This window comes from Centruroides sculpturatus, unplaced genomic scaffold (genome assembly GCF_000671375.1).
Source record: "Centruroides sculpturatus isolate CEXI.00-Female unplaced genomic scaffold, Cexi_2.0 scaffold1437, whole genome shotgun sequence".
Classification (NCBI taxonomy): domain Eukaryota; kingdom Metazoa; phylum Arthropoda; class Arachnida; order Scorpiones; family Buthidae; genus Centruroides; species Centruroides sculpturatus.
In genome coordinates this window covers 99,179-114,892 of record NW_019385598.1, presented here as the reverse complement: position 1 = coordinate 114,892, position 15,714 = coordinate 99,179, and the positions used below count along the sequence as shown (strand labels likewise).

The 15,714-nt window shown below is 42.0% G+C and overlaps 1 protein-coding gene across 2 annotated transcripts in view; it reads right to left on the bottom strand.

Moving 5' to 3' along the window:
- Nucleotides 1–15,714, bottom strand: part of LOC111640457 (leucine zipper putative tumor suppressor 2-like) — a 35,551-nt gene that overhangs the window by 4,721 nt on the left and 15,116 nt on the right. For both annotated transcript variants that reach the window (XM_023386468.1, XM_023386467.1), the window contains exon 2: nucleotides 74–313. In XM_023386468.1, coding sequence (XP_023242236.1) covers nucleotides 74–292 — 219 coding nt within the window. In that variant the 5' untranslated portion in view covers nucleotides 293–313. The remainder of the gene's footprint in view (nucleotides 1–73; nucleotides 314–15,714) is intronic.

The window sequence follows — 15,714 nt, the reverse complement described above, 5'->3', positions numbered from 1 at the left end:
CCTTTTACTATGGAAAAGTATAGGAAAATTTGGCGTTTTGGGCGTTGGCTCGAGTGGAAAGAAGTATTCTCACCTTGGAGCCCAAGACGCCGCTGATGGGCGCCAGTTTAGGCGGTCCCTGGCTGTCGCCGATGTCCTCGTAGATGTGAGACTCGTCGCTGCTGTCGCTGGTCCTGTTGCCGTGGTTGCAGCCGCGCATGCTCCCGGTTCCGCTGGAAATGGGCGAATCTCGATTGGTGGTGGGCAGGCAATCGTCACCGCTCTGTGCTTCTGGCGTTGCGTTGGTCGACATACTGCTCGTCCACCTACATCACTGCAAAAGCAAAAGTCACACTTACTACGGAGATGATGGTGTGACGCGTCGCCCCGAATATAAATAGACGCGGAGTGTTAGTCATTGTTTACAATTCGTCTAGGCCGCGGCATGACGGTACGTGTCGTTAGGTTTATGACACTTTAACCCACCGTTAATGTGTATTGTCGCGTACGCTTCGATGCGTATACGATTGTACAGTGAATTCGAAAATTCATCTGTCGTTAACAAGGACGGTCAACGCGTTGTTTTTTGTCGAAATTTTCTCGTTTACGTAATAACGGAGTGATCTTTTAAAATGCCAAAAACCGGAATGGCGGGTCCAAACTAAGTAACAAGAAATTTATAACAACTTATCAATAAAATGAATGTTACAACTTTATCTTTAAACTCGTTTAAGTTTCGGTTAATTTTATTAGTTTAAGGTGTGTTCTGTGAGCATTTTATAGTAACAAAGTTACAATTTATTCTTATACTGGAAATATGCCTTAAAATATAGAAACGAAAACAACATTTCCAAGTTCGTTTTAACGACGACCGTAAATAACACTAGTCGGAGACGTCACACTTTCTCCCACTCCCTGCACTTTACATTCGAAGAAGACGGCAAGTGCATTTACGTGTATTCTTTCTCTACGCGTAAATGCAGCCAATGAAACGTACCGACACATTTTTCGAACAATGGACCTCTACGGAAAACTCATTCGAGTCTCGTCACTCGCTACCCACTCCCGGGTTATACACAACTATTACAACTACATTTACTAGTCAGAAGCCCGGTTATAACGAGGGTCGCTCTTCGTTTTTTAAACATCCGTTACCGACCGACTAATTTACTCGAATTAACGACGTTCAAACGGAAGTAATTAAAAAACCGGAACGTCGTTAAGAAGGCGTAAGTAAAAGTCGAGTGCCGTACGCTTCCTTCCCGAATGAAGAGGAGGAAGGTAATTGAACGCAACGATTTCTAACAATGGAAGTCCACTTCCGTCAACGATAAGGCGTTTTGTCAGTCAGTCACGATACCGTCGTCCCTCTGTCCAATCTGGCGGGAGATAAATTCGGCCCTTATATTGCAAAATTTGAATCGGTGCCGTCGACCTTGGCCCTCCTTCGCACGAGATTAATGACTGTTCCGGCGGCACGAACCCTGGACTTCGTGACAGTATTAAAGTCTCAATTAACGACTGCGCGGAGCTTGACAATAGTAAACGCCGCCCGTTTTTCCGGAGTCGAAAACGTCGTTAATAACGTAAGCGACTTCCACCCCCGGAGAGAGTCGTAACTTCCGGTCGTGACGCGTAATTAGCCCAATTCGCTCCGCGTGCCGTCGCATACGGATCCGAGTTTCTCGACCTTTTGGGGAATACCGAGATTCTCTAACCCGACGGACTCCCCGTATTTTACGCGTAGAGAAGAAACTGTGTAAACACTACGTTAGAGATACGAAGACACGGGTCGCAACAATAATGCGCTTCGCAGTTTAATGTCTGGTGGGCTATTGTCGTCCTTCCGGGTGTTCGTGTACAACGTTCGACACGAAAAACGCCGCGTTGCAACGCCGATCTGGGTAATACGCGAGCGGCATCACGCCGATGTTGGGAGGGAATACGCCAAGTTTTCCAGCCACTTGGACGCGAATGCGCATTGTTTTTAATGGTGTCTTTGAACTTTGGCTGTCTTTTGTTAACTCTGCCCTTTTACGTATGACGCAACGACCGAAAATTCGAAGACAACACTTTTGTAACTTTACATAATACGAGGAGACCCCTTACGGTTGGGGTTGGCTTTCGAATTAGTTCGGGCCCGAGCGGATATTTTTGTAAATTAGTTGGAATCACGACGGAGCCTCTTCTATTGGTAGAAGCGGTGACACGCGTTTAAAAGAAAAGGACAGACGATGAGAAATATCCTGTTTCCTATTATAGAATTGAATATTTTCCTTTAAAAATGGACAATTTTCTTTTTAAAAAGATTATTTTCGCATTAAAATCAATTTGCCTGGTTCAATTCCACTTTAAGTGTTCGAGCCGAGTAATCAATTGGGTTATCTACAAAACGCCACGTCCCATTGTTTCCAGCAGACACTTGGCAAAAAATTAAATACCAATTAATTGTGCGCTTAAAATGGCATTTAAATTATTTAAATCTTCCCATTCCTCCCCCCTATTTTCTCGGCCGTACAAAGAGAAAGCGTGGCCGTGGGACAAAAATGGCCCACGAGATTTTACATTTTTGGACTGGGGACCGTAAAGCGTAATAACTCCCGCGCTTTCTGTCGAAAATTTCTGAAATTTTTCGGGAAAGTTTGTTCATTAGGGGGGTCGATGCTATTAAATTTTGCCGGTTACAGGTCGAAGGGATTGGAAGATAAAGGGTGTCGAGTGGCCCATCTCGAACGAGTCGGACTTAAGATTTTATTCGTTATCATCATTTATAAAACCCGTCGCTTTTTATAAATAACCCATGATAAAACCCATCGCAAATTTTATAATAATTAGTAATATAAAAAGTTTTTAAATAAAATATGACAGATTTTTAACTTTCGCGTCGGGAGAGTTACCGAAACGTGACTAGATTCGCCGGTGTACTCCGCACGTTGCAATAAAATAATGTAAAAAAATTGTTAAAATCGTCGAACCGAAATAACATACTGTATGGCCCAAAATTCGATTAACGCAGTTAACCCAAAAGCAAATAAGGAGCCACCCCGCATCTTAGAACCTGGGTTCAAACGTTAACGAACTTTAAACAAATAAAAAGTTATTTATAAACATCGTAACAGATAATAAATGGGGTTCCGCAAGAAAGGCTTTTACGTCCTTTTCCTTAATAAACAAATAAATACGAACAAAGTCGACTGACTATAATCAAACAATACGCCGAGTTTATGCAAATTTCGCTGTAAACAGAACGTTTTTATCCAGACAGAAGGAAACAATAGATTACATTTTTGCAATTGTTCAATATAAAAGTATTGATTATTATTAATTGTGCTACTATAAATTTAAAAATCTAAACACCCACTCTACACAAACGTAAATACAGCGTGGCCAAAAGTCGGTTAACAATGGCAAACGCACTAAACTCTGTTTAATTTGCTAAGGCGTGTAATATAAAGTCTTTAAATGGGGGCAATCTTTATGCGGTTAACCGATTTTCGGACCACCCTTACACGCAAATATTACGAGTCGGGTGTATATTTTCACGTTAAATAAATAAGAAAAGTTGAAAAACGAGTAAATTTCTGCCGTTCGTACGGAGGAAGAGGAAAGAGTTTTGGCCCGTTTGGCACACTTACGCCGAGAAACGGAACTCGTATTATAAATTACATCGATTCGATCGAGCGTAACGTAAATCGAAAAATAATGTCATCCCATACAAAGCGCATAGAAGAAACTTGTTTAAAAAAAGGTACAGAAATGGAAATTATATTGTATTTTAATTAGTTTTACACTCGGCGTTAACAATGGTAATTATATAGGACCAGCTTTATTGTATCTTCTGCACGGGATATCGATCGTAACTCGAAACCCGTATCATACGGCGCAAGTAACAACACGGTAGTTATTCTAAGCGCATGATGATACGCTGCGCGCTTATATTACGAAGGATACACTGTAGGTGCGTAACGATGTTTTGTGTACTTTGCCCAACTATTATACGGAATGATTTAAAGTATACCTAAAATATTCCTACGTTTAAATCGTGCCTGCGAGCGCAATGTGTTCTTTCTACGTCGCGGAGAAGAGCTTTTGGCAATAAAGATAGTTCGAACAGTCATCGATGGGGAAAAAATGGCGCCGCGAGTATCGCTTTTTTTCCCGTACGGCAACCGAGTACAGTAATACCTCGACTTACGCTACTCCGACTTACGCGATTTTCAAATCTCGCCGATTCGTCTTTTGTTTGAGCGCCACGCAACTCTCGATTACTCACTCCCCTCACACTATTGCTCAGCTTACATGTTCGGACGTGTTGCGCGGAATCCACACATAAATAACACAAAATAAATTGTAGCTATTTCTGTGTTTGTTATATCTACGGAGACTCGGGAGACTTGTCCTATGACATCCAAACGAAGTAGAACTAATTCTTCCGCATCAGACAAGAAAAGATAAACTTTATCTTTGGAATGTAAAGTTAACATTAAAGACTTGGATACAAAAATAAAAATGTGAATTGGCAAAGAAGTTTGATCTACCAGAATCGACATTCAGAACAATTATAAAAGGCAAAGAAAAAATTCTCCAAGCTGCGAAAAATGCTCAATCTTTAAATTCGAGCATCATTCGTAAACGTCACGGTATTATCGCTGAGATGGAAACGATGTTAAAATTATGGTGTGATAATCAAGTAATTGTGAAAAATTGTATAATAATTAGTGTTGTAACGAATAGTATATTCGGCCAGGAGCGTGGCCGAATAGCCGAATATGGAAGTATGTGATAAATGATGACATCAAATGACCTACACGTGTAAATAACGGAAAAAGAACAGAGAAGGACCGCGAAGTGAAAATATGAAAATAAATATGAAATTGAGTCGATAACATAATCGAACGAGTCGAGGCAGCTTATTGGCACGAAATTCGCGCCCGTCAATGCCAAACAATTGTTGTCATAGACTTCGGAAAGCTAAATGCTCGTAATGAAAGTCACTTAGCGTGCACGGGCGAAAGCCTGGAGCCGTTCGGGCTACCAAGCTGTCTCGAATATCTGAAATCATAACTGTGACATATACCGATGTCCTATCTGTCTTTTCTACGTTATCACCAGGCTATGAGTCACGTAATTGTGAAATGGAAAATCTACGTCGGAAAAGTGACGAATCGAAGTATCGTATTATGATGTATGCACAGGCATACGTAGACTAGAGCGATAGAGGAAAGAGAAAGGGAAGAGCAAAGACGAGCGCTTAAAAAGAAGGATAGGCAGGGTCAGACCCTCAGATGTGTGAGGATTCTCCAACGATAGACGTGTACGTGTGCTGATCTTTGTAATTATAAATTGTGAATACATGTGACTAATATTATTTTCTTTTTTATTTTGTGCATGTTTCAAGTTATAAATAAATATAAACAAACAACACTAACTGGATAACATTAAATCTAAATACCAAAATGATTAAGTTACTGTGTTTTTGTTATTTATTACTCCTGTTTTTAGGTATTCGGTATTCGGCCGAATAGCAAAAAATAGGCCGAATACCGAATAGTAACCGAATATTCGTTACATCACTAATAATAATATGTTATACATATGTGTTATCTAAGATTTTATTAAACATTTTTTTCTAAATTATTGCTTTTTTTAGTCTCCGGCCCCAATTAAAAATTATTCGTATGTATTTATATGCGAAATTATACCCCGACTTCCGCGGTTATCGCTCGGTCCCACCTATCGCCTAAGTTCGGGGTATTTACTGTACTCGACAACTCCTCGAAGCCTCCGTCAACTCTAATACGTAACCAAGATTTTTGCGCCGCATTAGGCCTAATTTTTAGAACAAATGCAATAAAATGCATAGATGCGCCACGGAGAATAGTTCAATCCTCTATCGCGTACAACTAAGTTCGCCGTACCGTAACCTTTTCCGCTGGCGGCGCCGTAATTCCCCTATGGCGCTTTTATCGTCAAAAAGTATGCTGAAGTTTCGTCCACTGTTCCTTCTTAAGATTGCTCCAAATAGGACCACTTTAATTCGAATTGACCCGTAGTCTAAGATATTGTTGCGTACGGCAAAGGCGGGCTATTGTTCGCATTCTCCTTCCCATTCTCGAAACTTTGCACCCACCCATACGGAGCCACGCGACTATTTATTCGGCGATAAATTTCGGCCGGTTTCACTCCCCCGACGAACAACGGCGCGACCGTTTTGGAATCGCGCACGCAGAAGGAACCATTTTGGTCGACAGTTTAGCGGGTTTTCTTACGTACCGATCGTAACGGCGGTTACTACTACTTATTTATTGCCTTTCTCGCGCGGTTACCTTTGCAAATCGTAACAAACTTTACATTTATTGTACCCAGCATGGAATAAATTATGGGAAAATAAAAAAATAAAACAGTTGGAGTTAACAGATAAATCTAAAATCGCTACCTACACGTTGATAGATTGATGTTTTCGACAAGAAAAAAAACTCACTTTATCAAAATTCCTCAAGGGGAATCCCGGAGGTTCAATTAAAATCAAATTTTAAATCGACCAAGAAAGATGGAAGCAGATAAAACTTTATTAGAAAAACAGAAATTTAAGTAATTGGTTCGGAGAAAAAAATCAAAATATACAAGCGAAATTGCGTGTCTTTTGGGGGGGTCGCGTCGATGCTTAATTAGAATATAAATTATTTGAGATTTTATAGAAGAAAAGTGTCGAAGGGTGGCCAGCAAAGAGGAGGAGGGAAATGGAGAATGGGCATTAAATTTAAGACTTAATTCGCGCAAAAATAAACCAAACGCTATTTAGCCGCTAGAAAAGTATTAAATGTTTATCGGAAGATTTTGGGGGAGGGCCTCTCGAATGGAGGGCGAGGCCCCCGAACACGTTTACGATTCACGAAGACAAAGCGCGGGTTTACTTAAAGTTAGCTAAGAAATTCGTACTTTAGGAGAAATTCCAAATATATAAATCGGTAATTAAGACAAGTTTCGACAGGAATGTAAACCTACCAAACCCCGTTAGAATGATGTTCACGCTGGACAAAGATAGGACGGGACGGGATCGATGGGATACGGCGGCGCAACGCGTAGGCGATACGCCGAGGGGAGTGCCTCCCGACAGGACGACCCCTATTTGGGCGCTAGACGCTAGAAGAAAACCGGAAAACACGCGATCGCCACCCACCGTTCGGCGGTTTCATCCGTCGGCGCACCGCGGGCAATTGTTAAATCGCCAATCAACGAGTCTTCTACATTCTAGTTGAAATTTTTCACGTTTTTGACACTCGTCTACGCGCCGATCCCGAACCGCTTAACAAATGCCATAACTAAATGTTATAAACGCGTACAAACAGAACAATGGGCAGCACCACAAGCGGAAAGAACTTATTCGATAGAGCGGATGCCAGAACAAAAGCGCTCGATTAAGACGGAACACGGCGCCTGGTAGTAAGCTACGCGCGTTTAAGTAGAGAAAGTTTCATATTTGTCAAATTATTCGGCGGCGGGGAGCATTTTTCATTATTCGCTGTTAGTATAACAAACGAGTTTGTCGATTGATAAGGAGCAGTTGAACTTGGTCCATCTTTTTCTTATTCCGTTATTGGTATTCCGGATGCGTTTAGTCGCGCCTGTTAAATCACTATCATCTCGGCATCGCTTCTTTTTTCCTTCTTCTTCTTTAACATGTTGAAATATATTAAACTAAGTACATCCTATTTTACTCGATATTAATTGACAAACCTACTTTTATTATCCGCGCGGTCTTACGTAAACCCAGGCAGGGAAGAAAAAATAATCCGGCATTAAAAGCGCTTAAAATTCGTCTATTAATTGCTTCCTGATTCGCCCGAAAGCTCCGTCGGTGACGTCTCGCCCGCTTTCTTACATTTAAATTATTCGAAACAAAAAGAATTTTTATTGTATAAGTCGAGGGACCGTCCGGCTCTTACAAGGGAAGGTAAATATCTGGAGGATGCGGCCGGGTTGGCACGAGATTAACTGGGCTAAACGATAAACCGACGACCTTCGCGAGTACGAAATAACCTTTCTGTATTATATTTTCGGGAGCCGGCGGGGGGCATCGTTCGGCGAATGGCGCATTAATGCGGTGACGAGCCATGCTTTTTTGGCTCTCGAAGTTATTCAAAAATAAATGACCCATTTTTCCGTTTTGTTTACTCCAACTCTTTTCGTTAAAACGAAAGGAAAAGTTACGCTTCTACTCGTAATCGATCGGCGATTTTTCTCTGCCCTCGGGATTGGGTAATTAATTTTCTAACGCATTACGGTCCTAGTGTTTCGAGCGGAATGAGGTTCGGTGGCCGTTATACGTTGGCGTACGGATGATCGAGAGAGTGTCGATTTAACCACCTTCCGATCCACACTCTTCGGTCTAAAGATGGTTCGGATATTAGAAATTTCTGCATTTTTTTTTTTTTTAATGAAGCGGAGCGACGTAAAATAAATAGAGCTTCTGTTTATATGCCGAAGAATGGGGGCCAAACCGGCGATTTCCACAAAATAAAAGTGTCGTCGGCTCTTCCCACTCCGCGCCAGACTCGTAATAATTCTTGGCAGGGGTCGAACGCGTCGAGACTCGCAGTTCCTTCCATAAATTAAGCGTTGACGGGTCTTACGCGTCTGTCAACACGTACTTTAAGGAAATCGCCCCATCCGGCTACGAAAGTTCGTAAGGAGAGATAACGGAAAAGTACGGGGTGTTACGGCTACGTGCCTGGATATTTTAATAGAAAATGTATTATTATTATTATTAAATACGAACCCAAACGTATCGGAACAATCCTAGCGGAATTACAACGCCCGATCGTCAAATTTTGCGTATAAAAATAGAAACTCAAATGTAAATGACACGCGTGATGTATTCTTATATGCATAGATATTAAAGGGCGCGGGCCTTTGTACGGCCAAGTATTAGACTTTTCTACAGCTTTCGTGCGCTTTATATACATACAGAAAGCATTTTAAATGCGTAAAGACTATAATTATTAACGCGCTATTATCGACACGAATGCAAATTGCTGCGTTTCCATACGTATCGACCGTGCTAAATAAACACGTATTATCTATATTAATAACGTACGGACGTATTAAATGTAAGAGCGTAAGAGTAATTAAAGCCGGTGTCGTAAGCACTAAGCGTTACGCAACGTTTACGCTAACGCTTAGCGCGTAGAAACCGGCAAATCAGACTGAAGGAATTAAAAGTTCGACGGTCGAGGTAAAGGGGCCGACGGCGCGTAACAGAACCAAGTTTCCCCGAAAGGATAGGAAAGCGCGCGACTGCACCGACAAACGACGCGCACGCCCATTATATAAATCGAGCCCGGGAGTGGTCGACGTCGCGGGTTGACGGCCGTCCCAATTTATGCAAAGTCGGCGGTGACGTCGTTCCCGGGGCCGCGGCCGATTGGCCGAAACCGTAGGGGAGCCGCGGCCGGGCCCCGGCGGTAATTAAAATTAGCGTCGGTGGCTTAAAGCGATTTAAAAGGAACATATGTAATCCGGGAGCCCATTCGGCGCCTCCGGACGACGGCGCGCAATCCCGGGAGGGCCTCTTTCTCTCGCTCTTCTCTAATGGTGTCATTACTCGACCCGGGCCGGTCCCCGTCCAAATTAATGGCATTCTCCGCCATTGTTGCGTGCGCCTTTCTCCGTCCCCGGGGAAGAGCGGGTCCTTAATAAAAGTCCGGCCAAAGCCGTCGACGTCCTTCGTCTGTCTCTCCTCCCCGGACGAAGGACGGATGTGAATGGCCCGCGGCTCCTGCCGCACACTTCCGCTTAAACCGTCTTAATTCAAGTTTTTCTTTTGCCCCCCTCCCCTTATCTACGGCTGAATGAATCTTCCTCCCGCCTGCTTCGTAAATGTCCGTCGTCGTACGATGCTCGACACTTTTATAATAACAACCCAAAAGTCGGCTGACCGTTCAAACGCTACTTACGGCTTAAGATTCGTATTAATGACCCTACGGGGCGCAATTATCCCACTTCTGGGCATCCCGCGGGCGCGTAAATGCCCACCAATATAAACGCGCGTAACGAGTGGGACGTCGACGCTTACGTAACAGAATCGAGTGCTCTCGTTCTCGTACGGGCCACCGCGTATTGTTGCCCCCGTTAGGATAATTATCGGTACACCTTGCGAATTTTAAAGGGGTCGACACGAGTTTTGCATGGGTTTTTATTTATTTATACAGTCGAAATGCTTTTTAGGACGGAGGATTTTCGTCTAATTAAACCATTGTTACTGGCCGATGGGTCAATTACCCGATTATTCGGCTCCGCCAGGAGGAACGAGGAAGCCCGTCTGCCGGCTATTAAGAATTTAAGTAGAAATATGCTAATGAGCGCGTATCTCGACCCCCCGTAAGTCGAACGTATCCAGCCGAGCGACACCACCCACGTCGGGAAACAGATGTAGGATAACGCATTTCTGTTTATTACGTCTCCTACTTCCTCCTTCTGAGTGGCTAACCGGAAGCGGATGCCGTAATTACACATAAATTACGCCTCAATTAACGCCACGAAATAACGTTTACCAATTTCTTGGCCCTCTTAACCCTCGGCCCGGTCGATTCGGTAGAGCGACTCGGCGTAGTTCCCGAGCGAAAAGCAGGTGTTTCTGCCGCCAGCCCGTACCAACTTGGAACACAAAGTGCAGATGTTCCGGCGCCAGATGTGGCCAGAAAGGACCATACGGAACCGACGGCCCTTTGTCGGAGGGGGAGACGACAGACGAAATTAAATAAATGCTCGAGCGCGTAAACAAGACAATCGACGGGTGGAAAAACACGGACTGGTTAAGCCATTTCCTCAATTAAAAGTGATAATCCCGGCCGGGACGCCAATCTCGGGGTCACCAATCGTCTTCTATTAAATTAGAAAATGCCGCCGGTTCACCTACTTTCGGCACCGTCCTTTACGAAAACGAATGGCACCGGACAACGGAAGAAAAGGCACTCGGTTGTGATTTTAGAAGAGGGGGAAGAAAAAAGCCTTCTAAGAAACATTTTTCTCAACAGGTTTATATCAAAGCCACCGACTGGCCGCACCGAAAAATGACACGTAGCCATACTCCGCCCCAGATCAAAACTTGATTAGTAAGCAACCGGCCACGAACAGGTCGGCGAGGAGGCAGCCACAGAAAGAGAAATCTTTGCAGTTATATCGATTCTCTTCCCTCGGGTGCATTTCGTTCGAAGGCCAATTTAAACTTACGTCACACCAACCGACCGAAACCAGCCGGGTGTAAATAAATTACCACCTTTTTTACACTTCTGGATGCCCGAAACTCGGTGGCACACTTATTTTTACCCACCCACCCGCGGTTTTACCATCTTCCACGTGGAATAACAACGAATAAAAGAAAAAAAATGCTAGTTTTTCACACCCGGCCGGAAATCCGACAGGGGGTGGTGTTTAATATTCGCGGCGAGAGCGAAGAACGGAGTAAATTTCCAGAAAATAACAAGAAACATTGTATACGATGCCGATGATGAGATATAAACGAGTTCACAGACCGAGAGTCATTGCGAAGTGNTTCTGAAATTTTTCGGGAAAGTTTGTTCATTAGGGGGGTCGATGCTATTAAATTTTGCCGGTTACAGGTCGAAGGGATTGGAAGATAAAGGGTGTCGAGTGGCCCATCTCGAACGAGTCGGACTTAAGATTTTATTCGTTATCATCATTTATAAAACCCGTCGCTTTTTATAAATAACCCATGATAAAACCCATCGCAAATTTTATAATAATTAGTAATATAAAAAGTTTTTAAATAAAATATGACAGATTTTTAACTTTCGCGTCGGGAGAGTTACCGAAACGTGACTAGATTCGCCGGTGTACTCCGCACGTTGCAATAAAATAATGTAAAAAAATTGTTAAAATCGTCGAACCGAAATAACATACTGTATGGCCCAAAATTCGATTAACGCAGTTAACCCAAAAGCAAATAAGGAGCCACCCCGCATCTTAGAACCTGGGTTCAAACGTTAACGAACTTTAAACAAATAAAAAGTTATTTATAAACATCGTAACAGATAATAAATGGGGTTCCGCAAGAAAGGCTTTTACGTCCTTTTCCTTAATAAACAAATAAATACGAACAAAGTCGACTGACTATAATCAAACAATACGCCGAGTTTATGCAAATTTCGCTGTAAACAGAACGTTTTTATCCAGACAGAAGGAAACAATAGATTACATTTTTGCAATTGTTCAATATAAAAGTATTGATTATTATTAATTGTGCTACTATAAATTTAAAAATCTAAACACCCACTCTACACAAACGTAAATACAGCGTGGCCAAAAGTCGGTTAACAATGGCAAACGCACTAAACTCTGTTTAATTTGCCAAGGCGTGTAATATAAAGTCTTTAAATGGGGGCAATCTTTATGCGGTTAACCGATTTTCGGACCACCCTTACACGCAAATATTACGAGTCGGGTGTATATTTTCACGTTAAATAAATAAGAAAAGTTGAAAAACGAGTAAATTTCTGCCGTTCGTACGGAGGAAGAGGAAAGAGTTTTGGCCCGTTTGGCACACTTACGCCGAGAAACGGAGCCGAAAGACTACATAAAAACTCGTATTATAAATTACATCGATTCGATCGAGCGTAACGTAAATCGAAAAATAATGTCATCCCATACAAAGCGCATAGAAGAAACTTGTTTAAAAAAAAGGTACAGAAATGGAAATTATATTGTATTTTAATTAGTTTTACACTCGGCGTTAACAATGGTAATTATATAGGACCAGCTTTATTGTATCTTCTGCACGGGATATCGATCGTAACTCGAAACCCGTATCATACGGCGCAAGTAACAACACGGTAGTTATTCTAAGCGCATGATGATACGCTGCGCGCTTATATTACGAAGGATACACTGTAGGTGCGTAACGATGTTTTGTGTACTTTGCCCAACTATTATACGGAATGATTTAAAGTATACCTAAAATATTCCTACGTTTAAATCGTGCCTGCGAGCGCAATGTGTTCTTTCTACGTCGCGGAGAAGAGCTTTTGGCAATAAAGATAGTTCGAACAGTCATCGATGGGGAAAAAATGGCGCCGCGAGTATCGCTTTTTTTCCCGTACGGCAACCGAGTACAGTAATACCTCGACTTACGCTACTCCGACTTACGCGATTTTCAAATCTCGCCGATTCGTCTTTTGTTTGAGCGCCACGCAACTCTCGATTACTCACTCCCCTCACACTATTGCTCAGCTTACATGTTCGGACGTGTTGCGCGGAATCCACACATAAATAACACAAAATAAATTGTAGCTATTTCTGTGTTTGTTATATCTACGGAGACTCGGGAGACTTGTCCTATGACATCCAAACGAAGTAGAACTAATTCTTCCGCATCAGACAAGAAAAGATAAACTTTATCTTTGGAATGTAAAGTTAACATTAAAGACTTGGATACAAAAATAAAAATGTGAATTGGCAAAGAAGTTTGATCTACCAGAATCGACATTCAGAACAATTATAAAAGGCAAAGAAAAAATTCTCCAAGCTGCGAAAAATGCTCAATCTTTAAATTCGAGCATCATTCGTAAACGTCACGGTATTATCGCTGAGATGGAAACGATGTTAAAATTATGGTGTGATAATCAAGTAATTGTGAAAAATTGTATAATAATTAGTTTTGTAACGAATAGTATATTCGGCCAGGAGCGTGGCCGAATAGCCGAATATGGAAGTATGTGATAAATGATGACATCAAATGACCTACACGTGTAAATAACGGAAAAAGAACGGAGAAGGACCGCGAAGTGAAAATATGAAAATAAATATGAAATTGAGTCGATAACATAATCGAACGAGTCGAGGCAGCTTATTGGCACGAAATTCGCGGCCGTCAATGCCAAACAATTGTTGTCATAGACTTCGGAAAGCTAAATGCTTGTAATGAAAGTCACTTAGCGTGCACGGGCGAAAGCCTGGGGCCGTTCGGGCTATCAAGCTGTCTCGAATCTGTGAAATCATAACTGTGACTTATATCGACGTCCTATCTGTCTCTTTTCTCCGTTATCACCAGGCTGAGTCACGTAATTGTAAAATGGGAACTCTACGACGGAAAAGTGACGAATCGAAAGTATCGTGAGCGCGTATTATGATGTATGCACAGGCATACATGGATTAGAGCGATAGAGGAAAGAGAAAGGGAAGAGCAAAGACGAGCGCTTAAAAAGAAGGATAGGCAGGGTCAGACCCTCAGATGTGCGAGGATTCTCCAACGATAGACGTGTACGTGTGCTGATCTTTGTAATTATAAATTGTGAATACATGTGACTAATATTATTTTCTTTTTTATTTTGTGCATGTTACAAGTTATAAATAAATATAAACAAACAACACTAACCCGATAACATTAAATCTAAATACCAAAATGATTAAGTTACTGTGTTTTTGTTATTTATTACTCCTGTTTTTAGGTATTCGGTATTCGGCCGAATAGCAAAAAATAGGCCGAATACCGAATAGTAACCGAATATTCGTTACATCACTAATAATAATATGTTATACATATGTATTATCTAAGATTTTATTAAACATTTTTTCTAAATTATTGCTTTTTTTAGTCTCCGGCCCCAATTAAAAATTATTCGTATGTATTTATATGCGAAATTATACCCCGACTTCCGCGGTTATCGCTCGGTCCCACCTATCGCCTAAGTTCGGGGTATTTACTGTACTCGACAACTCCTCGAAGCCTCCGTCAACTCTAATACGTAACCAAGATTTTTGCGCCGCATTAGGCCTAATTTTTAGAACAAATGCAATAAAATGCATAGATGCGCCACGGAGAATAGTTCAATCCTCTATCGCGTACAACTAAGTTCGCCGTACCGTAACCTTTTCCGCTGGCGGCGCCGTAATTCCCCTATGGCGCTTTTATCGTCAAAAAGTATGCTGAAGTTTCGTCCACTGTTCCTTCTTAAGATTGCTCCAAATAGGACCACTTTAATTCGAATTGACCCGTAGTCTAAGATATTGTTGCGTACGGCAAAGGCGGGCTATTGTTCGCATTCTCCTTCCCATTCTCGAAACTTTGCACCCACCCATACGGAGCCACGCGACTATTTATTCGGCGATAAATTTCGGCCGGTTTCACTCCCCCGACGAACAACGGCGCGACCGTTTTGGAATCGCGCACGCAGAAGGAACCATTTTGGTCGACAGTTTAGCGGGTTTTCTTACGTACCGATCGTAACGGCGGTTACTACTACTTATTTATTGCCTTTCTCGCGCGGTTACCTTTGCAAATCGTAACAAACTTTACATTTATTGTACCCAGCATGGAATAAATTATGGGAAAATAAAAAAATAAAACAGTTGGAGTTAACAGATAAATCTAAAATCGCTACCTACACGTTGATAGATTGATGTTTTCGACAAGAAAAAAAACTCACTTTATCAAAATTCCTCAAGGGGAATCCCGGAGGTTCAATTAAAATCAAATTTTAAATCGACCAAGAAAGATGGAAGCAGATAAAACTTTATTAGAAAAACAGAAATTTAAGTAATTGGTTCGGAGAAAAAAATCAAAATATACAAGCGAAATTGCGTGTCTTTTGGGGGGGTCGCGTCGATGCTTAATTAGAATATAAATTATTTGAGATTTTATAGAAGAAAAGTGTCGAAGGGTGGCCAGCAAAGAGGAGGAGGGAAATGGAGAATGGGCATTAAATTTAAGACTTAATT